Genomic DNA, 25,026 nt, shown 5'->3' with positions numbered 1-25,026 from the left:
GAAGACTTCAAATGGAAAGACGGTCCCGATTTTTTATTATTTTTTTTTGTTTTTTTTTTTTGTATGAAGAATTATGCACCCTAATGTATACATGTTTCAGTTTAATAATATTTTCGTGTTTCAACTTAATACCAGTTTGTAATCGACACCTAAATTTCTGAGACCTCCGAATCCTCTTGTAATCTCTTCACATTCACTACATACCTTTGCACTAGTTAAGTCCCGCGAAAATTACCATTCCTGTTATTGCTGACCCATCTAATGCTTGCTGCTGCTAGACAAAAGCAATGCTTGTAAAGCTTTTTCAGTGTCGCACAAAATTTGCATTGACCTTACACAAAAGTGAGCAAAACCAAAAAAAAACGACCTAAAAACATTTCTCACTTCTGCTTTTGCTGTTGCTGTTGCTGTCGCTGTTGACTACCTGACCATCACCGCCTACTGCGCCTTAGATTTACAACAACTACATCCACACTCATTCAACACTTGAAAACCATCATCGAATTTGTGGTCACGGAGCTGAGTTTATGAGACTTCTTCTAAATACATACTTAGTGGAAACTTTTAGTTAGCGGTGTGTGCAACCGGCTTAGCTGCGGCTTGTGTGGGCGGACGTGCGCGGCGTATGAGTGATGTGCATAAATGTGAATGTTGTTGCTAGGTATGTGTTTTTGTGTGTATATAATTTGTTGCATTAGCGCATGTTTTTGCGACGGTTGTTGCTGTGGCCACGTTTGAGGTCAGACATTTTGCTCTTACTTTTACTTAATTTAATTTGTGAACTTAAGCCATTTTGGCAGCACCAACAACATGTTAATAATAGCTGCACGAGTAGTGATAATGCGCGGTAAAGCAGGCGAGAAGAGGAAGGGTGAGAGAATCAAAGTTTTTACTGAGAAAAATAAAAACTAAAGGTACGGCGTTGTAATAAATGCAAAATGTTAAACTTGTATAGAAGTGTACTTTTGCAAGAAAAATAGCTTTATGCAGGCATATGTATTTCTTGAAAATTCAAACAGAAAATTAATACATGCATATGTAAGTGTTTTTTTTTAATTTCTTAATAAAAAATTTTTGTTAATGAATAATTTTTAATAAAAAAAAAAACAAATATGTATTTCTCCCCAAAATTTTTATAAACTTGGAAACTTAAAGCCAAAAAACGGAAGAAACCTCCAAAAAGTTCAAAATTAAATGCCACACTGAAATGATTTTCACAGCCCACATGAACTGTTAAACTCAAGCTTGAAAGCTTTCATTAAAGCTTTAAAACACTTTTTTCTCAGTTTTCAAAAATTAATATTTCAAGGCTTTGTCTTAAGCTTCGAAAATTAAGGAAAAACTTCGAAAGCTGCCGGAAGCTTTCTCTCGCGAAAAAAGCTTTCATGAAAGCTTTCCCTTGTGATTAAAACTTGCCATGTCATTATAAATAATTGAACCTATATTCTAAAAAGCTCTCACAAAAGCTCAAAAGTGACTATCGAATCATTTCTGAGCGTCAAAAGAAGATTATCGGGGTAATCAAAATTTTCTCACAAAAGCTCAAAAGTGACTATCAAACCACTATCTGAGCTTTTTAGCAAAAGATAATCGAGGTAATCAAAGTTTTTCGCAAAAAAAATCCAAAGTTGTCTGTTAAATCATTTAGATAAAGCTCTACAAATACGTTATGAAAAAGCTCCTTACGAATCATGATTGTTCAGCGCAACTTCAAAGTTTATTCTAATGCACGCCGTCGCTTTCAAGTTTTTTCAATTGCATTTCTACCAAAATATTTACAAAAAAAGCTAACTAAAGCTGTGCTAAGAAAGCTTCTCATAATAATCTTTTCTTACCAATAATGTGAAAGGAATTCATTGATGTATTTGTAAACGTAAACGCTTATAATTGCAGTAAAAACAGTCACTCATATTTGAAAAGCTCAAGATGTTTTCCTCGCACCTCGAATCTTTTATATAACTTTCGCAATTTGTATAAAATATTTCTTAGGCTTCGAGCTTTCCGGATATTCGAGGTAAAGAAGGTTACCTACATAAATAATTACCAAAGATTTTGAGCTTCGATTTGAACACAACTTTTGAAAAGCTTTTTTTGTAGATTAAAAAAGGATAAAATTTTTTAAATTTTTATTTCTTCACGTGATTTTTTAAGCTTTTATAAAAGCTCGCTATACTAAAATTTTCAAGCTTTACTTTCAAAAATATGTTCGATAAATTAAATAGCATAGCTACATATTTATTGAAAAACTCAAATTTTAAATTGAAAATAATTTTGAAATACTTTTATAAAAGCCCAATCAACTAGGTGCAAACAAATTATAAAAACTCAAACATGTGGCGGTCAGAGTAAATAATTTTGTTCGAATATTTCGATTACTACGTTCAATTACTTTTTTTTTAAAGCTTTTATGAAAGCTCAAGAGGCCTAGCCTACAAAAAATAATAGTAAATGATAAGGAAATTCAAAATTTCACGTTGGAAATATTTTTGAAGAGTGTTTGTGAAAGCTAAACCGCCTAAGCGCCGAAAGATGTTTAAAAATTCCATATTTTACTTGAAAAACGGTGTAAATAAAAGTAAGTTTTTGAAAAGCTTTTAAAAAAGCATGAAACTAAAAACTCTAATGAAAGCTTATTTGGCTGATATTATGAAAATATGTAGCTATACACATACATATAAACAGTTAAGTACACGCATGCATTTTGGTGAAATGCAGTTTTAGAGGTTTTATAAAAGCTCTAAAGTCACAAGAAATAAAAAATTAAAATAAGTGCTCATTTTGCCTAGTAAAACTTTTCTAAGAATAACGCAATTTTTAAAAGTATTTCAGAATGGGGTTTAAGAGCTTTTTTTTAATTTTTCGAAAAGCTTTTATAAAAGCTTAAGACCACCAAAGTATCATTAAATTTTGAAAGATAAAAATATTTCACATTACGAAAGAATTGCTTTATAGCTCTGCAAACTGCTATGTATTGCCGTTTTATAGATGATATTGGATCATACATACATAAAGCGAGGGGTTCACACTACTTTAAAATTCCGAGTCTACCAAAATTTTTTCGAACCGGTGAATTATAAACTGAATTGACAAGTACTAACATCTGAGCTAGTGAGAAGAGTGTAAGAGCAACGCCACAGCTGAACGGCTTTCAATGAATTTCCCCAACTGTTTTCAACTTCGAAGCCGAAGAGCTTTTATAGCATTATTTGTATTCGACAATTGTCATTGTGTTGTGCGTTACCGTCATTGGTTTCATCAGTTTTTGATTACTTTCAACTTAACTCCCAACCTTTTGATAAATTGCACCTTCTACTCACCGCAATGTAAATCCTTGAAAGCTTTTCTATTAATGTATGGGTGTGGGTGTGCGTATGTTATTGTTTTTAGGTTGCTGGTAACTGTAAAGCTCAATTCACACGTTTTGAGTTTGGTGAGTTCGATAACACTTTTGCTCTCCATTTACTGCTGGATGCTTAAACATTGCTCCTCTGCTCGTTTGTTCTCTCATTAATTTGCTCTCGACGCGAACCCTTCCGGCGCCAATGTTTAATGCGCTAAACTTAACGAATGATTATTTTGACGTGTTTATTTGTAAGTAATAGGAGTATGGCGGTTTGTGTGAGGGTAGGTTAGTGTTTACACTTCCTACTTACCGAAGATAGTTTTGCATTCATGTGACTTCGTATGTACAATGTAAATATATATGAGTATGTACTCCTTCAGGCTTATACGTATGTATGTATTACTCATACATTTATGTATGTAGATAGGTCTCATATAATTGCAGCTGTTGTGCGACTGCTGGCTGCTGAAGGCTCTTTGATTACGCGGCTTATCAGGTGGCAGTGCACAATTCAAAGTGTTGAAGCGAATTTTTAATGAGGCAAAGGGGGGTCAGTAGCCTAGATACAGATATCATAGTTCTTTTTTGAAATTTCCTTATTTGGTATTTGATTGACTGTTTCTAAAATTTAAGTATGCATCATTATATGTACATATAAACTAGCTATTTTAATAAAGGATTAACGTCAAGCAACTTTTTAAAAGAAAATTTGTTAAACTAAATGAAAATCTGTTCAAGGAACATTTTTTTGCAGTGAAATTAAAGAAAATATAACTTTATTTGCATGCAGGCAGTTAAAATTAGAGCAATTAAAAAAATTTCCCTTCTAGGGATATTTATTTTAACGCTAAAACAAGATGAATTATTTATTTATATTTTAGAAACTATTCGATATTTTAAAAATAAGAGCTCTCTTTGAAATTTCCCTTGTGGGTGATTTTCAATTCACGGTCGAATAAAGAAAACTGTGTTTTATTTCATAAAAAAAAACAATGGATTAAGATGTTTTAGAACAGCTGCGTTGAAGTTTCGATATTTGGGAGTCGATGTTGAAACTTTGCTTTTGAGAAAGCATAATTTTTATGCCTTTTTGGTTTTTTAGTTCAAACATACAAAATTTTCCAGCAACTCTACTGACATCTGCTGCATGAACTGTTATACCAATTTCATTTTTAGTTAAGGCATCCACATTATTTTACTGAGCGTAGGGACTTTAGGTTTGCTCACAAAAAAAAAATGAAAGATCATTTGTTAAAACCATAGACCGTACCGGTTAGACTATCTAACCTAAAACTATCACACTCGAATATACACAACTCTGGAATACTTGATTTGCAACTTTGTCTTTTATTTTTGCCTGAAAAATATAGGTCAAAAATTGGCGATTATTTTCTGCTAAAAAAAAATAAACGGCAAATTTTAACTTTTATTTTTGCCTTAAACAAATTAAAGGCAGTTAATCGGTATTATTTGCTCAAAATGATAAGTCGGGGTTTTAAAAGTCATGGAGGAATCATAACCTACAATGAGAGATGAGTCTGATGGTACCTTTGAAAAAGCTATAGCATAATTTTTTCACTATGCCTTTTTGGTGTCAAAAATTGTAAAATAACTTTTGTTTTCAGTCTCTGGTTAAAACCAGAGAATAATAAGAAATTTTATTTTTGACGGTTAATAAATAATTTTTTTCAATAATTTCCTTATATATATTCCTGAGGGAAATTTGTTTAAATTTTAACTGGTCTGCATTTGTTCGTTGAAAAAGTATTAAAAATATATGAAATTTAAATTATTCGTTGGAAATTTCTCTCCATTTGAAAACTTTCCCTTGAAATTTCCCTTTTAGGGAAATTATCAAAATGCGTCAACACCTTGCGTATTATCAAAAATTATATAAATTTACAAAACATTAAACTTATTTTAAAATAGCCCTCAAGGACCGCTTTTTGTTTCACGGGGAAATCAGGCTTTTTTCCAATTTAATATCTCCCTTAAGAGTTTTTGCACTACTCTCCAGTATAAGCAGATAAAGTATCTCAGATGTCTATATTCTCTGAGTTCTTAACGTTGTTGGTATGGTTTACTTTATTCTAAGAGCAAATTGAAGCATTTGTCTTTCTTTTTTTAGTAACTTACGAAACTTTATGCACTCGCCTTTTTCTTTTCATTAAATTTTTCTTAACTCTATTTTTGTGCTACCGAAATCTGTATCTCATTTCCTGCCAATACGCCAGCAAGTATGCAACAATCGATTGCTCATTTTGTGTACCAAAACATTTCCTGACGAAAATTTCATTAACGCGCAAGCTCTTCCGTCGAGTCTGCATTTCCTCGCCCACTTCGTCGATGCCACTAACCACCATTTCGGTTATCAATTTCTCATGACGACACCGGCATATGGACATATGCGCATACATACATGGGTAACACACAATCAAACAAGGGTTGATGCATTTCCGCTGCTTTATTGATGCCACAAACAATGGCTGCAAGTTCCTGCGCGTCGGCGGAATGCCAAAAAAGTGTGAAAAACAAAAGATCAGGAAGAGGAAATGTAGATAGCAAGAATTTGCCAACCGCAACAGCAGCTTCGAAGGCAACGTGCTGTTGTTCGCTGTTGGGGAGAAGTGTAAACGTATTGGATGCAATGAGGCGAAGAATGGCAATGACTATTGTGTTGTAGGTGCACTTTTGGTATGTGCGCTCAAATGGGTTAATGAGTACATTTGCGCTTACAGTTGCATTTTTCGGCACACTTACTGGCGCCGTGCTATGCGGAAATGCACGTTGCTGGGGAAGCGGCCACAAACGTATATACATACATATACAGAATGCACCTATATGTGCCTCCGCTTGCAATGGCGTCAACGGAACAGCCTTGAAATTTTCGCCATTCGTTTATCAGTCTCACACTCACTTCAAGCTACGACGCTTAATTTGTGATTAGCCATCAGTAGTTTCCGCTGCTTGAACTTGACTGTTATATCGACCATTGTGTTGCATTCAAATGGCTTCCCTAATGAATGGCGCAGAAAAAAAAGTTACAATAATGATAGGCTCATGCGTTGTACATGTGTTGGCCAAACGCTGAACCATGGTCTATATGAACTTAGTACTTTGAGAAAGCTGTTGTTAGTCATTTTGCTGTTGTTATTGTCACAGGTGGTCGGCATTAGAGGGCAAATGCAAACTTGAATAAGGTCTCTTTGCGTAAATCACACTAATTAAGTTAATTTCACTACGACTAATCGGATTTGATGTAGATTAACTGGTAAACATAATTTGATTTAATGCAATTGTCGCCTGGAAATCGTATACTTTTGAAAGTCCAGATGGCTTTAAACATTTTTGAGCACCGGAAATATTAATGTTTCCAATAAATTATAAGTAATAACAGGCTTAGTTTAAGAGTTTTATATACTCCGTTATATTGCAGTTTAATGCTGCCTGCGATCTTCAAATTAATTTTATGAGATTAATACCTTTAGCCGAAGTAAACCTCGCAACATCTGCAGTATTAATTAAAATAGAATAAGTTTGCTAGAATAAAGTATACATCAAAAATACTTATAGTCGGGCTTATTTAATTAAAGTGAAATAATAAAGAGCAGAATTTAATAAATACAATAGTACCGCCGCAGCAACATTGTTTAAATTTTTCTTTCCACTAATATTACCTTAATTCTCGTGATTTTTCCAATGATTCATTACAACTTTTATTTAAATAAGCCTTTTAACTTTTTCCCCAAGCTTAGTTTAAGCATCGAATTATACATTTTGGACCTCTGCCAGAACATTATGTCAGTACATATACAAACTATAACCCTTTATAGGTATACTAAAATAAACCAATTTAATTTGTATAAATGTGCATACGTATTAAGATTACAAAAACTTTTAGTAACCTTACATTCTTGCTTCAGACATCTAGAAGTGCTTTTATTTTTATGGTAATCATTTGCTATCTAACAGCAGTTTTGTGCTACAAATTAAAACAAATGCTCATTAACTTATTTTTCTACATTTAGCAGATTAATATGTACATATATCACTTAGCGCTGCGTATCCTCTTGCGTTCGCGGTATATGGACTCCTGTTGTACTACAAAGAGCAAGACATTCGTTTAGCGTAAAAAATTTTAAACTCTATAAAAACACACTTTGACTTACTATATGGATCAAAGCGTATCAACTCCAGCTTTTCCGCTAAACGATCACGGAACATGTTGAATTGATGGCCACTGACCACGCTCTCCATGAGCACCATGATGCGTCTGTCCGATACCGAGGAAAATGGATTAATAACAAATGGTCATTGCCTTCATTGCAAAAAAATACTTACTTGCTTTTAACTTTCTTAAATAACACTTCAGTCAGACGCATTATTATCCTTATTCAATAAAAAAAAAATTAAAAATTGTGCAATTCTGCTGCAAAATAAACGCTCGCCTTGTCAAAATCAGCTGTAGCAAACGATTTTCATTCGTACTGTACAAGTGAAGTGGTTTCACGCCGCGCCGCTGCATGAAATTAGAACGCCGTTGTATTTACCACAACTTCCAATTAATTTTGAACTAGAAAAACTCCGTTAAGTTTTCGGTTCAACAAGTGTTTCGTCATGCCCAGCGCGGCAGTTTCGATGCATCAATAGTGGCGTTAAGTTATATTTTCACAAATAAAAAATATTTATTCGATTATATTTAACTTCTAAATTTTAAAAATGCCTGTACCCACTTGCTCGGGCGGCTCGTGCACAATTTCGAGACCACGAAAATCCACAACTACTAAATCTAAACCAAAATCAACAGCCTCAAGCGCCAAGAAGACGACTACCAAAAAAACAACCGCTAAGAAGACCACCACAGCTGCCGCTAAAAGGCCAAAATCAACAACAACAACAAAGGCCAAATCGTCTACGGCCAGCAAGACAAAGAAGACCACCTCCACAAGGAAAAGTACAACAACAGATTCAAAGTCGAAAACCGCTGCGCGGAAAACAACTACTACACGCCAGCGGGATGACAGTTATTGTGATTGTTCTTATTGTTATGAAGGTTCAACAGATTCTAACAGTGATTGTTCTGATTCTACAGATAGCTGCAGTTCCGGTGGTTGTTACTAATATTGACGAGAGTTACATGGAGCTGCTGAGGAAAACGATTTTAATGATGTTGATTTAGAAGACTACGAAGATAAATATGCGACCAAAAACTATATATGTATTAGCTTAATATTTTCAATTCATTGTTCTGTGTTAAAAAATGTTATAAGTTTGTCAAAAAAAAATCTTTCTTTTATGTGAAATTTTATAGTAAAGGTGCCTCTGGAGGCCATAAATGTAAATTTCATAAGTTTTTGTCTTTTGAGCAGCGAAATAGTAAAATTCCCCATAGTAATTTCATGGGAGTTCGAAAATACTCGGTCCACTTTGTATTTTTAAATGAAATATAATCTACTTAGCAGATGATAGTTTGAGCAATTTTTTGCGACTTTGGGATTCGATGAAAATTTCTATTTAGTGAGCTACTATTTTTGGGTTTTTGTTGTTATTAATAGTAATTTATTTACTTTCTATCTGACAATAATTATCATTATATTAAAGTTGTTTTTAATCGAAGATAGGGTCGCAATTCGTTACGTTCTTGGCGCTAAAACATCTGAAATATGACGTATTCAGTCTAATGTTTTCATACTCTTTATAAATCAAACAAAAGTACGAGTAATGTTTTTCTGGACGGACTCTGGACTGATATCTATGATTTTGATCCCCTCATTCAGATTGCGTAGGTAAATTCCTAATTCCCTACTAGTACACAGTTATTTTAAAACAAATCGCAAGTATTTTTCCGTTCACATTCGGTCAAATCGAATACCTTAGTAGTAGGGCTGCCAACTATCCCTAGCAATGAGGTGCCATACTGAGGATAAAAAAGTGCCAAAATGTTCCAAATAAAAAAATTAAAGTGCCACAAATGGTGCCATTCTTTTTAATCTTTCCCATTTAGCAATAAAATAAAAACCACGTTTCTAAAACAAAAGTGCAGTGCCAAAATAAGATAAACCAGTTGAATAGTCTTTAAAAATTAGAAAATTTTAGTTGAGAAAAATAAGCACACGCGAAGGATTTCACAAAAATTTATTGAAATATTACTATTTTTGAAAAGTGCCATTTTGGCACTAAGTGTCAAATTGAAAAATTAAGTACCATTAGATGTAAAATAGGGCCAAAAACGGCACGGTTTGAGCCAAGTTGGCAGCCCTGTTTAGCAGTAGAGTAAAGAAATTTGGGTTTTGAGAAAGGGAAAATGCAACCATGAAAAAAATTAAGCTTCAACATAAAAACAACATTCCTACCGACCGCAGCCGAGGCGGATTTATACAAGGTGGTGTTGTAAGATCAGCTGATTTCTTCGCCTTACATGTATTTTTATGTTTGCTTTTACTGATTTGACACCACACCCATCAAAATCAAAAACAAAATACATGTAAATTTTGGGGTGAATTGAGGTTTGACATAACACCCGCAATACAAAATACATGTGGATGTCGTTGTTGTAATCTAAATTCGCCAGTAACACCACATTGTACAGATTCGCCTTGGTCCATGACCTTGTATAAATTCGCCTTGACCGCACTAATTTCGCAGCAACATAACTTAAATCCGTTATTCACGAATTGTTTTAAGTTAGTTGCTTGCTTGCGGTCTAGTAAACTAGAAAGACAATTTTAAAAATGCCTGTACCAAAGATGTCTAAGTACAAGAGCAATAAGCCAAATACCAAAAAAATTAAGGAGGAGCAAATCGACACATTGATAGAAGAACTAATGGACAGCTCCAAGAAGCTAACTCATGCACAAAAGCAGACCAAACGCGATTTGGAGGCTTATTTGGTGAAGAAATTGCAGCATTACGACGATGAAGAGGAGGAGGAGGAGAGTGAAAATAGCGCATCTTCTGAATCTGGTACTGAGGACTCTGAGTCGGGCAGCGACTCAGAAACTAATTCAAGCAGTGAGTGTAGCTGCTGCTGGTCCGGCAGTGATGATGACTCTGATACAGATAGCAACAAGGAGTCGGAGTCCGACAGCGAAGATGCAAGTGATGGTGATGTTGAATCTGGAAGCGATGATTCTGATGAATTCTCGGAGGAATATACAATAAATGGCTACAGTGATGATAACGGAGATTTTTGAGGGCAAAAGCAGCTATTTGCGCGCGGTGTCTATTCGTTTATGTGAATTATGTATCTAAATTCGGTATTACTTAAGCGCTTGAATTATTATGAAATTGTATTGTTCATTAAATTATGTCAAATTGTGAGATATGTTAGATTATTTTATACTTTAATAAATCATATTTAAAATGCTGTAGCCAAGTAACGTTGTACTTGTTGTAACCGCATACAAATTTCCCAAAAAAGATTTTTTGGAGTGTAGCTGGGTTGACAGTCTTTGGCCAGATATAAATCAGGGTCGTTCCGTTTACGTAGACCCGACTGTCGTGGAAAATCCTATTTATTTCTTTTATCTCAATTTCAAATAGAATTTATGGTTATCTATTTCCTATACGACCTCGTATAACAGGCATGCAACCCTGTTCCTATTGGTCTCGCGCACTTTTCATTCGTACTGTAGTCGCACGTGCTGCAATTTCGGTTAGCGGGCACATAACGCATTTTGATTGTTTAATTTTAGAATTTAGCAACTTTTCCGTGTTATTACAAAGTGAATTGTACGTAAAAATGTCTGAGCCAATTTCAGCGTTTGTAGCATATCGAGCTGCAGCTTCGAAAGGCGGAAATACAGGCCGAAAATCAAACAACAAGAAAGCCGGTGGAGGTGCTGCTGGTGGTAGCAAAGCAGGTGCCAACAAAAAAACTGAGGAGAAAAATACATCTTTGCAAAAAGATAAACCAAAATCTGGTGCTAAAAATCGTGCTGAGGCCAAGTCGAGCGGCGTAGCGAAGGAAAATGGTGCACCAGCTAAGAATAAAGTTGCCCCCAACAGGGAAAAAGATGGCTCTGCTAAGGCCAAGGACGCTACCAAAAAGACAACCCCAAAAATTGAAACGCCTCAAACCAAAAATGTTGCCAACAAAGCAGCTAACAAGACAGAACCCGCTAAGCAGAAACAGAAAGGTGAACGCGCAGTTACTAACGGTAAACAAGTTTCCAACGGCATTAAAGGAAACGATATCGACACTTTGGTGGAGCAATTGTTGGGCGATTCACCTTCAAATGCCAAAAAGCTGACTAAAGCACAGCAGAAAAAGAAACAGGAATTGGAAGATTATTTAGTGCGGCAGCTAAAGCAGTATGATGAAGAGGCTGGTGAAGAAGAAGAGGATTCAGAGTTTGGCAGCGAGGAAGACTATAGTAGTGGCTCTGAAGAATTCTCCGAGTACACAATAAATAGTTACACAGATGATGATGACGAAGAGAGCGAGGAAGAAGAAACTGAACTCAGCGGTGAATACCCAACTGAATCAGTGGGAGAAAATGTACCGGTTGCCAAGTCCACCAAAAACAAAGCGGCAGTGCCTAAGCGCACTGAACTCAGCGTCGAATCCTCAACTGAATCAGCGGAAGAAAATGAACCAGTTGCCACGTCAACCAAAAACATAGCGCCAGTGCCTAAGCGCAAATCCAATGAAGGTGCAGTTGCAAAGACTGGCAGTGAAGCGAGTGTGCCTAAGAAATCGCGTCAAGCGGAAAAACCCGTTGATAAGCGGAAGTCAATGCCTGCCGCAGCAGCAGCAACTGAGAAAATAGAGAAAGGTGCACAAAAACGACGTTCTATTGCTTCAACTAGCAGTGATAGCGCGTCCACCTCGAAAGTTACTGTGGATGCAAAGATGGTGAAGATGGAGCCATTATCGCCACCAAATAATATCGTCAAAATGAATAGCATACAGGAGGGTGAAAAGGTATTTCGCTGGCTACTAAGTCCACTGGCGGTTAAGGAATTCCTTGCAAAGTATTGGGAAGCTAGCGCCTGTTTGGTCAAGCGCAAGGGATCCAACTACTACTCGCATCTCATATCGTTTGAGGCTATTGACCAGATGTTAATAAAAAATCATGTAGAATTTACAAAAAATATCGATATTACTTCGTATAAAAATGGTGAGTTGCTGAAAGTAGCTTTATTACAAGGAATTATTCCACTTATTCTGTTGGCATTCCTAATTTTTACTTTTTTTACAGGTGAACGAGAAACACTTAATCCGGTAGGGCGCGCCATGCCGCCCATTGTTTGGGATCACTATGGGCGAGGCTGCAGCATACGCCTGCTAAACCCACAAACTTTTATACCAGAGCTGTTTCAGCTTAATACCACCTTGCAGGAGTACTTCCACTGCCTAGTTGGCGCTAATGCCTATCTCACACCGCCCAACAGCCAAGGTTTTGCACCACATTACGATGATATAGAGGCTTTTGTGCTGCAGATTGAGGGACGCAAGCGCTGGCGACTCTATAAACCGCGAACGCAGGCAGAGCAGCTGCCGCGTTTTTCGTCGAAGAACTTTAAGCAACAGGAAATCGGCAAGCCCATATTTGATGAGGTTCGTATGATAACATTTCCTGCCTTTCATTTACATAAATTAGTTTCTGTATCAATTATGTCTCTTTAGGTGCTGGAACCCGGCGACATGTTATACTTTCCGCGCGGCACCATCCATCAAGCTTGCACCGAACCGGGCTATCATTCATTGCACATCACGCTGAGCGTGTATCAAAAGCAATCTTACGCTGACCTCTTCGAGCGGATGGTGCCGCTGGTGTTACAGCGCGCCATTGAAAGCAACCTTGATATGCGTCGCGGCTTGCCGCTGCATACTTTTCAGCATGCTGGCATTGCATACAGCGACAATGACACTCAAGAACGTGCCGAACTGTTACGCAAAGTGACTGAACTGTTCGGACAATGTTTGGATAGCGCGCCACTGGCCGAAATGATGGACGCAGCTGTGGATCAACTCGCTAAAAAGTATCAACATGAAGCTCTGCCGCCACATGTATTGCCAACAGAGCGCGCGCGCACCATATTCGGTTCGCGCAGCACTACCAATGAACAAGGCGAATGCATGTGTGACTACGAAATCGATGAGCGGACCAACGTACGCTTGCTGCGCGCAAATATATTGCGGCTGGTGCAGGAGGAAAGCAAAGTGCGCATATACTATTACTTGGATAACTCGAAGGAGTACTGCGAATATGAACCCAACTTTATTGAAATTGAGTCGGATGAAGCGGCAAGCGTAGAGGTGCTCATACGCTCTTATCCCGAGTATGTGGGTGTGTCACAGCTACCAATGGACGATGAAGAACGCAAGGTGCAAATGGTTACGGCGTTGTGGGAGCGCGGATTGCTGATGACCGAAAAGCCCTTTAAGTGATTGATTGAAGAAAATGTTTGTTATGATATTTAAATAATTTTAAAATAGTAAAAAGAAAATGTTTGTTGGCTTATTTAAATTATTTCATTTTGTGAGAAATCGTTTTGTAATAAGCGTTTGGTTTTTGTATCCTGTAATTTCTTCAAGTGTTGAAGCTGAGCTATTGTTGCTTAAGGAAACCCTTAATGAATTTATAGCATTGTGAATAAAAGGAATGAAGTATGCAGAAACATTTTGTAAATAAATGTCTTTGATTTTAAGTGAATGTCAAGCGTTATAAAGAGCTAGCGCACTCTAATGGAGGAAATGTTGCCAATTTGAGCTGGTGTACATATAAAATTTATTTACAAATATTTTTCTTATAAATTAGAAGTTTTTGATTCTTAATATTTTTAGTTGACTTATATCAACATTACTCAGACTAATACATATAAGTGCGCGTATTCCGTGATAGAACACCCTAGTTCAGCTTTTTAGTACCTTTCGCGCGCTGGTACCATCAGTAAGTCAGCTATGGTCACATGAGGCGGCGAGGAGAGTATGAAATTTACGCCACGCGCCACATCCTCGGGCAGCAAAATTTCATCTGGCTCAATCAATTCTTCCCACTTCTTTTTCTCGTCATCAGACGGAGCACCGCCAAAGTCAGTACGTGTCAGGCCGGGGCTAATGGACTGTGGCGAAAAAATTTAAAATTTAAGAAATAAAAAGAAAAAATATTCAATTCCACACCCCTCCCACTCACCGACAACCGCATCAGTTTGTGCGGAAAGAGCTCCCGCCGCAGAACCTCATGCAGGGTGTGTAGCGCATGCTTCGTCACCGGATATAAATTCAAGCCACATTCGGGTATGTGTAACGGCACTGTGTGACCCAATAGACTACTTACCGTTACTATATGACATGCTTCACCCTTCGCCATTGTGGCCTGCATTAGCCTATACGCTTGCTTTGTGCAATTCACTGTGCCCATTAAATTGACATCAATCACTTGCTTCAGCGTCGATTCATTGCTCTCTTCCAGCACTTTGGTCATCTGAACCATGCCAGCATTGTTGACGAGCACATGCAAGCTATGGAATCGCTGTTCGATCCAATGGAAATTGCTCTTCAGCGAGGGCAGCACAGTCAAGTCACAGCAACGCGGATAAAACTTTTCACGTATGGACACATCCAGCGTCTCCTTGAGATCCTCCATTTTTTGCAGGCGACGCGCAAAACCAATTACAATCATGCCCGCCTTAAGTAAGTCCTGCGCGACAGCCCAGCCGATGCCAGAGCTGGCACCTGTAACTACAGCGACTTTGTCCACCCAGCGTTCCATAGCGTTGGCGGAAAGGGAAATGAAACGAGATTTCTGTTAAAGCAAGTACGTAATGTAACAAAGCGCAGTGGGTACCGTTGTTCAACGCGTGCCTATAGCAGCAACACTAAAGTGGCAGCGCGAAATTGCAGCACTTTAAATAAATTTTTTGGGAATTGAATTTTTTCGATGCCTTGTTGGCTGGTTTGCAAAGCAGCTCACTTCGAAGCGCTGCGCATGCTGCTGTGCGATTGTGCAAACGGCGATTGTGCTGGCTACTTTGTTTTCAGTAATATGGGTAATATGTATCGGCGCAGCGGGTTGCGAGACTGAAAGTTAAGCAAAAAAAGAAAACAACCAAGAAAGAAAGCACACAAAATGCATTCACTTGTAATATTATTCATGCGCTATTATCGCACATTGTGCGCGCGAGCTATAATTTACGCTAAACTGGAGCAGGTTTCGATTTTGGGTTCTTGAACTTGACCGGAAGCGCTTGCGGCAAGGCATGTGTATGTTTTAAAAAGGGGGAGGTTAAGTGTAACGCTATTAAAATGCTGAATTTTTGGGCGCGTAAACAACGCGATAATTTTCGGTATTACATTCATTTTTTTCAGAACAACATTTGTGTTTAAAGGGAAGATAAATTTTAAAACGTAGTTGGGAAAACGACCCCAAAATGGGTAGCAAAAGCTGCGGGGAATGAGTCCATTAATTCCTACTCTGTGCTTTGGAACCATTCCACATAGCCGCTTTCCTAAGCTCTCAAAAACCTGAAGCCTTACAGTAATAAAGCTATTAAATCGTACATCTATTAAAAAGGCTAATTTTTCCAGAAACAACTAAACTAGAATGCGAAATATTTAAACATTCTGGGCATTGACCCTCGCCTGAGTTCTTGTAGTCTAATCAGGAGAGCGATCGAAAAGTCTTATACGAAATTATTTTAAAGTCATCTACATTTTCCTCCACAAAAGGGTAATTTTAAATTTTTTGCATGCCCGATTTTAATGCACCCATATATTTTTTGTGGCAATATTGCAAAATTTGAGTATTAACATATGTATAATATTTTTTTTTTTTGTTATGATAAGTAATGTTAATAATTTGACTTGTTTAAGCCGTACAAAGAGCATATTTTTTATTGTCGAATCGCATGCAAGTTGTTTATTTGCAAGTAAAACGCGAAAAATGAATACAAACATCTGTTGAGACAACTCGTTCGCCTTCATCCAATTTTAACGCCAATTCTGAAAGTGATACTCTCACTTTTAATTATTTTTGTTGTTAGAAAAATTTTTACTTTCTGTGGGTTCGTTGCCTGATATATTTAAATATATACATATGTACATAGTCACTTACTTGAATACGAGTAGATATGCATATGCACGATCATCAGAAAACTTAGCAGAGCACATATGTACCTACACATAAATTATTCTCCCTCTATACTAGGCACTGACAAACTGGGTGTTAAATTTAGCTTTTCAATTCTATGAGTTTTGCCTACAAAAATTAGAACTGGCTTGGTAAGGAAATTTTGCTTAAACGCATAAAAAGAATCTTGAGGAGTTTTCCTACGCCTCAGTTTTCAGATGCGGTTGAGGAACGTTTACCTAAATAAAAAAAAAAAAAACCTTTTACTTAAGCTCTTTACTGCTCATGCTCGGTTGTTTACATTGCGTCTGTACATACATACATATTAACGAGTATTATCAGCGATTTTTAACTTAACATTTTAATTGCAGTAAGCTGTCAACCTCTGACTTTTCGCTATCAGTTTGTCACTCCTTAATTGAAAAATATTATTTAGAATATCGCAATCGTTTTGGTGGTCATTTGTAGGTTGATGATAGGTAAAAAATAAAAAAATGTCCAATCTCTCTAGTTTTTTTTTTTTTAATTTCAGCGATAAAATGCTCAAATGCAGACTAAATGATGCAAGATCGTTTGTAGGTGGTTGATAGATGACACTCAGTGCCATTCAATGCTCATTATATAAATATGTACATAAACCATTGATTGGAAACTATTTGGGAGAAATGCATTGTACCTAAATTGAGTCAAGTGTACCAAATTTTACCTCTTTGGTCTTAAGAGGGGTAAAAAGCGTAGAAATGTGCCTAATTTTCCATCACTGGGTATTTTATAAAAAAAAAATCCTTCAATTAAAAAAAAAATAGTTCGCAATAAAAAAATCAAATGTTACTATCTGAAAAATGTATTTTTAATCTCGATTTGGTAAATTTAAAAAACCTTCCCGTACATAAAAATTTCAAAAATTATTTTTTTTTTAAGTGTTTTCCAGAAGAGTGAGACTTTTTTTAAAAAGAAATTACGTTTTTTTCATTTTAAAATTTTCTTATTTTAAATAATTTTTAATTTGGAAATCTGCATTATTATTATTTTTTATTTTTTTAAACCACCTTTTCATTTCTTTTACATTTAAAATTTAAAAAAATTAAAGCAATAAATTAAAAAGGATTTCTTTCGTGAAATTTTTTGTGTATTTCCTAGGAAAATTTCTCCTGAAAATAGCAAAACTTTCCGGTTTTACTAAAAAAAAAACTTAAAAAAACCGATGACTTACATTTTTTTTTCTGAAAATAAGTTTTTGACAAAATTTTTCTGATAAAAGATTTAAAAATTTTTTTCTCTAAATTTTTTCATTTGCATTAATATGGAAAATATATCTTCAGGGTTGTGTAGTGAAAAATATTTTTATCCATTTTGCCGGTTTTCATATTAAACTCAAATAAAAAATACTAATTTTTCCCTTAAATTGCTTTTGTGAAACTGGCTATACATCAGTTTTAGCTCACTTCAACTTCCAATCTGTATTTGCAGCTTCGTAACTTTCCAAATAAAACACCCACACTTTTCACTAAAAAAATATTTATTTACAACTTGCTTTTATTATCAACCACTTCCTCACGTTCCTCGCGCTTCACGAACGCCTTTATCGCGCGCTGATATGTTTCGCCAAATCGCAGCGGCTCCACCACCCGACATTCCGCCTCCAATGCGAGCAGCAATTGCTCAAGCTCAGCTCTGCCCAACAACCGCTTGGTGGCGCGCAGCGACTCTACCGGCAAGCGCGCCGCCTCCAAAAGCTGCGGCCACAACTGCCGCTCCAACTCCGCTGCGGGCACTATGCGAGCCACAAAATTGAAGTTTAGCGCTTCCTCTGCATGTAAGCGCGTACCAAATAACAACAATTCCGATGCCTTAACACGCCCCAACAACTGCGGCAGCAAGTAGGTGGCACAGCCCTCCGGACAAATGCCAAGCTGTGTGAAAGGTGCTTGAAAGTAAGCGCGCTCCGTGCAGTAGACCACATCGCAGAGCGCGGCCAACACAAAACCAATGCCCACACACGCGCCATCGACAAGCGCCACCAGCACTTTGGGGCAGTAGATGAATTGCTTTACCAGCATACGCAGTACATAGTTAGATGAGCGAAAATAGTTGTGCGCATCGGGGTATTGGCTCAACTGCGTGAGGTCATTGCCAGCTGTAAAGCAGCCGTCGGCGCCGGTCAGTACAATTGTTGTAATGGCGTCGTTGAGCCTGGCATCGCGTAGCGCGCTTATCAATTCGTAGTAGCCGCGACGTGTCAGCGCGTTACGTACCGCAGGGCGATTGAATGTGATTACGGAAATGCGATCGCCGCGTTGTTGCACGCTGATTTCGCGGTATGAAAGGGATAGCTTACGATTGTTCGGCGTGATGGCGGTGGTGGTAGCGGTAGCGGGCGTAGCAGTAGCTGCAACGAAATTCGCGGTTGTTGCGGATTCTGCTGGTGCACTCATGGCGATAGTTGAATTAAAACTGAAATAAAGGAATAATCCAGAGAGTCACATAGGCTCAAGCATCGTGGTTGTGGCTGGGGACAAAAGCGGTTGTCTTGATGCGCGTAGACAAATATTGCAATGCGAGAAGTGGATGTGTGTATGTATGTATATGCATTAGGGTGGTAAAAGAAAAAAGTCAAGTCGAAGTTTTAATGTTCTCACCCCTTGGGATTGTTCTACATAGAAACAGAATATACTCCTGTTTTTTATTTCGAAATAAAAAAATATATAGAGGTCGCTCAAAGCGCTCAAAGTTTTCCATGTATTTTATATGGGAAAAAACTAATTTTCGTAGAATTGGTATAGAATTCTTGAAAATCAACATTTTTCGATCAGAAAAATGGGTTTCTTCAGGAGACTTCCAATAATAATATTCAATTGTTTAACCAGTTTTTGATACTAAAGATTTTTTACAAAAAAATTTAAAATATAGATATTCAAAAAAGTATTGTAAATAAACAATTGGGTGTTATTATTGGAAATTTCCTGAAGACACATAGAGTTTTCCGATCGAAAAATATTGATTTTCAAGAATTCTATACCATTTCTACGAATACATGGAAAACTTTGAGCGCTTTGAACGACCTATAAATATTTTTTGATTTCAAAATAAAAAATAGTGGTAAATTTTTTCGGTATAGAACAATCCTAGAGGTGAGAGCATAAGAACTCCGACTTTACTTTTTCCCCCCCGCATGCATTCTTCGACCACCCCAATGTGCATGCATTCTTTAGCTTTGATATATGTATGTACATGCATACATACTACAGCCAAAGAAATATTATTACACGTATGTATGTATGTGTACATGAAATTTGCACTTCCAGATCTTATTATCATTTTATTATTACTAATTGGCTAACTTATATATATGTATGTATGTACATATATTTAATTAGATACATACCTACAACGGTAGAAAAATAAATATTATAATGCATTATCTAGCAAAAACCATATAAATTCATACTTAAAACTGTGTGCAAAAACTAAAAATTTTGCAAATTGCATCTAAATCTTAAACTTTTTTCAGTGTGCAGTTTTAAAGGCCATTAAATTTTAGTATGAGAAAGTGTAAGTTTCAAGTTGCTAAAAATCGTGTTGATTTTTGGAGATTTTTTTCACGCTGCAAAGTATTTTAGAAAATTTTTTTATGGAACAAAATTATCAAAATTCAACGCGATTTTTTAGCCACTTTAAACTTGCACTCTACTAGAATTTAGTGGCATATACAACAGCATACAAAAAAAACAAAAACAAAATTCTGCAAAACCTAATTAAAAAGCTGAAAATTAAGATGCAATTTCGCGCAATTTTTATAATTCTTGGACAAAGTTTGAGATGTGAATTTATACGGTTTCTGTTTGATAATGAGCTATAATTTTATACAAAAATAATAAATATTAAATAAACAAAAGAAAACTTTGTAACATTAAATAAAATCTTGCGTCCCCATTTATTTTGCCACCACTGTATGCATAAATATATAAATATTTTTTATCTTCCTTCTTCAAACCGGTCTTTGCGATTTTAGTAAGTTTTTACCTTTTTTTAAGTACATACATACAAACATGCATATGCATTGGAGGGCCTGTTTTCCTAAACATTTTCTTCAATTGACCAACGGCTATACAAACATATATGTATATACATACATACATACATTCGAATTTCATAGTCCATTTGCTATAACAAGCTGGCGAAATGAAATGATTAGGTCGCGGAAATCCCACTCCTAGGTCCCATAAAACCCGAATAACTTCAGTACGAGGCACAATAGGTCCAACACGACAAAGCACGCTGTTAGAGTGGGGCTTTCATTCCCTAAAAAGATAGGGCGCTATTTCACTCGGGAAATTTTTCCAGCATCTTTGGCTAAATAAGTGGGCCACTTACTTTCCGCTAGACTGAAGTTTATGGGGCTATTTCGACGCAAAATCCACCAAATCATTTGTTTCTACAGTTCTTGTTATTGTAACATCATAAAAAGTTCCCAAATAGCTTTAGAGCAATGATGCTGGCGTGGCAGTTCTTAGCCAGATATGAATCTGGGTCGTCGCGGTTACGTAGGTCTGACTGTCGTTTGGGTCGACAAGGTGCTCAATCAGAGATGAGCTGCTTGCTCCCTGTTCGAAATTTCATAGCCACACCCTCGGAGTTCTGTAGTGACAACAGCAAATTTAAAGCTACTCAGCGGAAACTTACTACCGCCTCAAAAGAAATGGATAGAGAAAGGTTAGTGTGTGCCTTCACTTACGGCCGCTTCGACGTATATGCGTTTTCTCTTTAGGATATTGCAGTCATGCCACTCTTCTGACGATTTGTTGCAGGGTGCTTTAATGTAGTTGGATTCAATCGTAAACTCACGTCTGTTGATCTACATCTCGCTGGATCATTGCGCAGACGTGGCCCTCACACCGAACCACCTTCTCTTATGTAGCTTTAGTGGTTTAAAACCTTTAATGGAATCTGCTGTAGGACCCGACAAAATGAGAAAAGACTGAATTTATGCGCAACAGTTTGCCAACACATTCTGGAGGCGTTGGTTAGGTAAGTCCGATTCAAGAGCGATATGTCGTCTATATCTTCGATCTCAGGAACTGGTATGTCGGTGTTAATTCTAGATATGCGCTGTTCCACCCGCTAAAATATCTAGAAAAATATACGAGAAATCATCTTAAGGAATCTATAAAAGACAAAGCAATTTCGTGGCAGTGTGAAGTTTGTGTCTGTAACTTCGTCCGCTGAAATCACATAGCAGAGCGAGTTGAGGAGCTTTTACTTTGAGCTTTGGTAACGATTGAGGGAGGTTGTGTTCTTGGAGATGAAGAGTAGGCAGTCCAGGGTTACTTAACATTTTTGGGTCTTCGCGCCATGGGTTTTTTGCAGTTGAGATCGTGTTGAAATCCATGTCGAACTCCCGAATGAAAAACGCAGAGAGATCGAAGTGCACAAATTTACGCCCTGGCGAAAGGTAAATCCGAACGTACACGTTTTTAGATTCTGTTGTGCCAACTAAATGTTGTTTATGCTGTCCAGGTTTTAGTCAGCTATAGATTCGTGAAGGCAGCTTCACACATGACAGCACTCCAGGACTAAGAACTTAGAGCTTTGGCCTCATCTTCTTATCAGCCGCGGTAGAGCTTCGATTAAGAAACTTTCTAAAGGATTTAGACACGGTAGGCCCAAAAACGTGCCGTTTCGACGGTGTTTGACTAGAGAGAGAGGAGTGTTGGCTAGGTAGGCTAGAGTGAGCATGTTAAGAGGTGATTGGTGTGAATCTCTATATGCCGGATGTTGTTAACAGCCGGTATAAGTCACTCATTCTGACGCGGAAGGAAGCGGGGTCACGTAGAGATTGAATTGCCTCAAGGCAAGTATAAACTTTCTAAGAAATTGCTGTTTAATCCTCTCGCTTTGAACTTTGAGGGAATTCTACTGACGATTAGCCCGCACAAATAGTTGATAGGCCAATTTTGGTACGTAGGATTTTTTTAGGTCCGCCTTTTGCTCTGGCTTTACAAAAGGGTAAAAATTCTACCCGGTTTCTCCATCTCGGGGTTCTTCAAGATGGTTGTGAGAAGTTGGTCCCAGGCTTTTAAGCATTTTTATAGTGGCGATGTCGTGGGCTTACACCTTTGGGAGGATCTATCCCCATTGTGATATATTTGCCAATAAACTCACCGAAATTCACTAAAGGTCACTCTAGGTATGTATAACAATTATAAATTTTCTGGTGAGAACCAAAAAATTGCTTTACCGGTTTTTGCAAATATGTTTGTTTGTGTTTTTAACCGACCCCAAAAAAAGGAGGAGGTAGTTTTTTTTTTGTATGTTGCCGCATAGATAACTTTGGACCACGTCAACCGAATTCAATAAATCTAACGGAAAGGTAGTATCTCCGAGGTGGTGCCCTACTAATTTGGTTTAGCTCTGAGCATTGGATCGTGAAGAACTTAACGGTACTCATAAAATTTTATATGAGAATTGAAGTCGGTTTTGTTTTTAGCTTAAAAATCACTTGTTGTTTTTCGATTATATGAGTGTGATGTCGAAAATGTCATGCGCTAAGGTAATTAAAAATGCTGATTAGCTTAAACAGCAATAAATTAAATACATAACTGCCTAATCAAATCGTTGTAAATTCGGTAGGCAGCGATGTAAATGTAGCAAGTCACTTCTATAACTACTTTCAGTCATATACAGTTACTTAAGCCATACACGTGCATATATGTACGTAATTACATGCATGTGCACTCAAATGCAGTAGTATAACAAACAGTCTTTTTAGATTCTTATCAACTATAAATATTTAATATTCATACATATGTATATACAAAGCTTATAGTTGCAAATCCCACTTACATTAGCAGTTACAATAATTCATTAAAAAAAGTTTCCCTTTAGCGCTCAGTCTACATTTGATCTTAAGGGATGTACTTTTATTTTGAAGGAAAACCTATATATTTTAGCAACAGCTTGCCCTCAATTAATGCTGATCTAAATGTGAAAACTTTTTTCGTAACTTCTCTCGGCGCTCTTTTTTCACGCTACGCCAAGGCTTCTCTGTGGCTGGACCACTCACCACAGTGCCGTCATTGGCAACACGCACATGTGGAAAATCACTGCGGCCCTTTACGTAAGCATTGCTATTGTTGGCATCGAAAAATTGCTTATCGATCTCCTTCGAAGAGGATTTTGTGTTGATCTAGCGAATGGAAAATATTAAAACACTTATTAATTTTAAATTTTAGGCATTGGAAAGTGTTTAATACCCGCATAGCGCGCTGTTGTTGGTTTGGCAGTTTTTGTTCAACGACTTCCTTGCTGGTTTTGGGCGGAAAGACATGGTATTCCTCTTGAGGTACATTTGGTGGTGCAACGCAGTAGAGCAATTTACCATTTACATAATCCTTACAGACATAGCGCGCCGAACGCGATTGGTCCGGCTGGCCATTGGATGTCATAAAACCGCGATTGTCTGAAAATATAAAACAACATTAATTTAGCTCAAAAGACGTTTAGGAGGTGCGTAAAGTTGTTAAGTTATTTTGTTAGCAATTTAAGGCGTTAAATATTTCATTTTAAAGTTCTATGATACATTTTCTACAATTCGATTCAATATAATACTATTTTCCATATCTACGTACATCCATAAGCCAGCAGCAACTCCTCTGAATGTGGCGCTCTGTTCTCATCCTCACCCTCCATGGGCTTAGCTATGATTATGCCATATTTATCCTCTAGCACGTGTCGCGGTATGCGTTCGCAAAGCAAATTCACAGGCGACACATGATCGCGCATCTGAAAATAATAATACAAAAAATTAAATAACTGTCACAATACCACTTAACAGTCACGCACCTGATCTATTGGCAGTATACCGTTAAGTATCATATCAGCTTTGGTCAGCACAAAACTTGGCATCACTAAACCGGGACAATCACACAGTAGCAAATCGTTGTCCAGATATAGAGTTTGGAAATGCTTCGTCTTGCCAGGCGTGGCGGATACCGAAACTTTCTTTTCTATCATCAACGCATTAATTGTGCTACTTTTGCCTACATTTGGATAGCCCACCAAGCCGATAGTAGTAACTTCCGCTGTAAAGGTTTTACCACTGTATACGCTTTTAAAGAAATCTATGAGTTCTTCGCGTGTCAGCACTTTTGAATCGTTTTTAATTTGTTCCTTATGCGACGCAGTAGCGTTGGGATCGATTTTCTGCTCAATTTTGCTCAATAAGCTTTCAACATTATCCAGAGACTTATTAATTTCATCGGCTGCGGCTTTTACATCATCCAAAGACATTTCAGATTTGCTGGATTCTGTGCGTGCTCGTTCTGCAGGCGCTTCACTATCATTTTCGGCATCCGCGTCGCTTGCATCATTGTCACTATCGCTGTCAGCCTCACTGTCAATCTCTTGCCTCCCTTTCTGCTCGTTACCACTTTCTTCATTGATTGTTTTTAACTCCTCTGCCGCCATAGTGGCCGAAAAGAATGCTGTACGTATGCCTTCTGCATCGAAGTACGCCGCCCAGTGCTTGCGCTGCTGTTCTGTCAACATATCCGACTTATTCACTAAGATCATATTCATTTTTGCCGGATTCACTTCCTTTACATAGCG

At 37.3% G+C, this 25,026-nt stretch overlaps 6 protein-coding genes across 7 annotated transcripts; 2 read left to right on the top strand and 4 right to left on the bottom strand.

Annotated features, from left to right (window-relative positions):
- Positions 1 to 7,094: 7,094 nt before the first annotated feature.
- Positions 7,095 to 7,809, bottom strand: LOC118748796 (39S ribosomal protein L33, mitochondrial). 2 transcript variants are annotated; one of them, XM_036483475.1, is made up of 4 exons: positions 7,685 to 7,804; positions 7,513 to 7,616; positions 7,387 to 7,444; positions 7,095 to 7,325 (listed from the first exon to the last, which is right to left on the bottom strand). In XM_036483475.1, exons 1-3 carry the CDS (start codon positions 7,723 to 7,725, stop codon positions 7,392 to 7,394), a joined length of 198 nt encoding a protein of 65 aa, XP_036339368.1. In that variant the 5' UTR covers positions 7,726 to 7,804; the 3' UTR covers positions 7,095 to 7,325; positions 7,387 to 7,391. The 2 variants fall into 2 exon arrangements, with proteins under 2 accessions (XP_036339368.1, XP_036339367.1); XM_036483474.1 differs by having other exon boundaries at positions 7,095 to 7,444; positions 7,685 to 7,809.
- LOC118748795 (salivary glue protein Sgs-3-like) lies at positions 7,799 to 8,586 on the top strand. Its single transcript, XM_036483472.1, has 2 exons — positions 7,799 to 8,372; positions 8,436 to 8,586. The coding sequence occupies exons 1-2, from the start codon at positions 8,063 to 8,065 to the stop codon at positions 8,462 to 8,464; spliced, it is 339 nt and encodes a 112-aa protein (XP_036339365.1). The 5' UTR covers positions 7,799 to 8,062; the 3' UTR covers positions 8,465 to 8,586.
- A 2,396-nt stretch (positions 8,587 to 10,982) lies between these two features.
- LOC118748793 (bifunctional lysine-specific demethylase and histidyl-hydroxylase NO66) lies at positions 10,983 to 13,812 on the top strand. Its single transcript, XM_036483470.1, has 3 exons — positions 10,983 to 12,465; positions 12,547 to 12,905; positions 12,975 to 13,812. The coding sequence occupies exons 1-3, from the start codon at positions 11,085 to 11,087 to the stop codon at positions 13,737 to 13,739; spliced, it is 2,505 nt and encodes an 834-aa protein (XP_036339363.1). The 5' UTR covers positions 10,983 to 11,084; the 3' UTR covers positions 13,740 to 13,812.
- A 250-nt stretch (positions 13,813 to 14,062) lies between these two features.
- LOC118748794 (farnesol dehydrogenase-like) lies at positions 14,063 to 17,214 on the bottom strand. The gene is made up of 2 exons (XM_036483471.1): positions 14,485 to 17,214; positions 14,063 to 14,413 (listed from the first exon to the last, which is right to left on the bottom strand). Exons 1-2 carry the CDS (start codon positions 15,061 to 15,063, stop codon positions 14,213 to 14,215), a joined length of 780 nt encoding a protein of 259 aa, XP_036339364.1. The 5' UTR covers positions 15,064 to 17,214; the 3' UTR covers positions 14,063 to 14,212.
- Positions 17,215 to 17,917: 703 nt separating this feature from the next.
- Positions 17,918 to 18,991, bottom strand: LOC118748791 (enoyl-CoA delta isomerase 2-like). The gene has a single exon (XM_036483469.1). The coding sequence runs from the start codon at positions 18,852 to 18,854 to the stop codon at positions 17,943 to 17,945; it is 912 nt and encodes a 303-aa protein (XP_036339362.1). The 5' UTR covers positions 18,855 to 18,991; the 3' UTR covers positions 17,918 to 17,942.
- A 4,190-nt stretch (positions 18,992 to 23,181) lies between these two features.
- LOC118748790 (large subunit GTPase 1 homolog) lies at positions 23,182 to 25,026 on the bottom strand (the record flags this gene model as incomplete). Its single annotated transcript, XM_036483468.1, is given in 4 exon segments — positions 23,182 to 23,605; positions 23,673 to 23,878; positions 24,048 to 24,201; positions 24,262 to 25,026. Coding segments are annotated over 4 exon segments (1,344 nt in total), but the record flags the coding sequence as incomplete, so codon positions are not given.

Source organism: Rhagoletis pomonella, unplaced genomic scaffold (assembly GCF_013731165.1).
Source record: "Rhagoletis pomonella isolate Grant_MI unplaced genomic scaffold, Rhpom_1.0 Rhpom_scaffold_00013, whole genome shotgun sequence".
Taxonomy (NCBI): domain Eukaryota; kingdom Metazoa; phylum Arthropoda; class Insecta; order Diptera; family Tephritidae; genus Rhagoletis; species Rhagoletis pomonella.
This window is presented reverse-complemented; position numbering and strand designations above follow the sequence as displayed.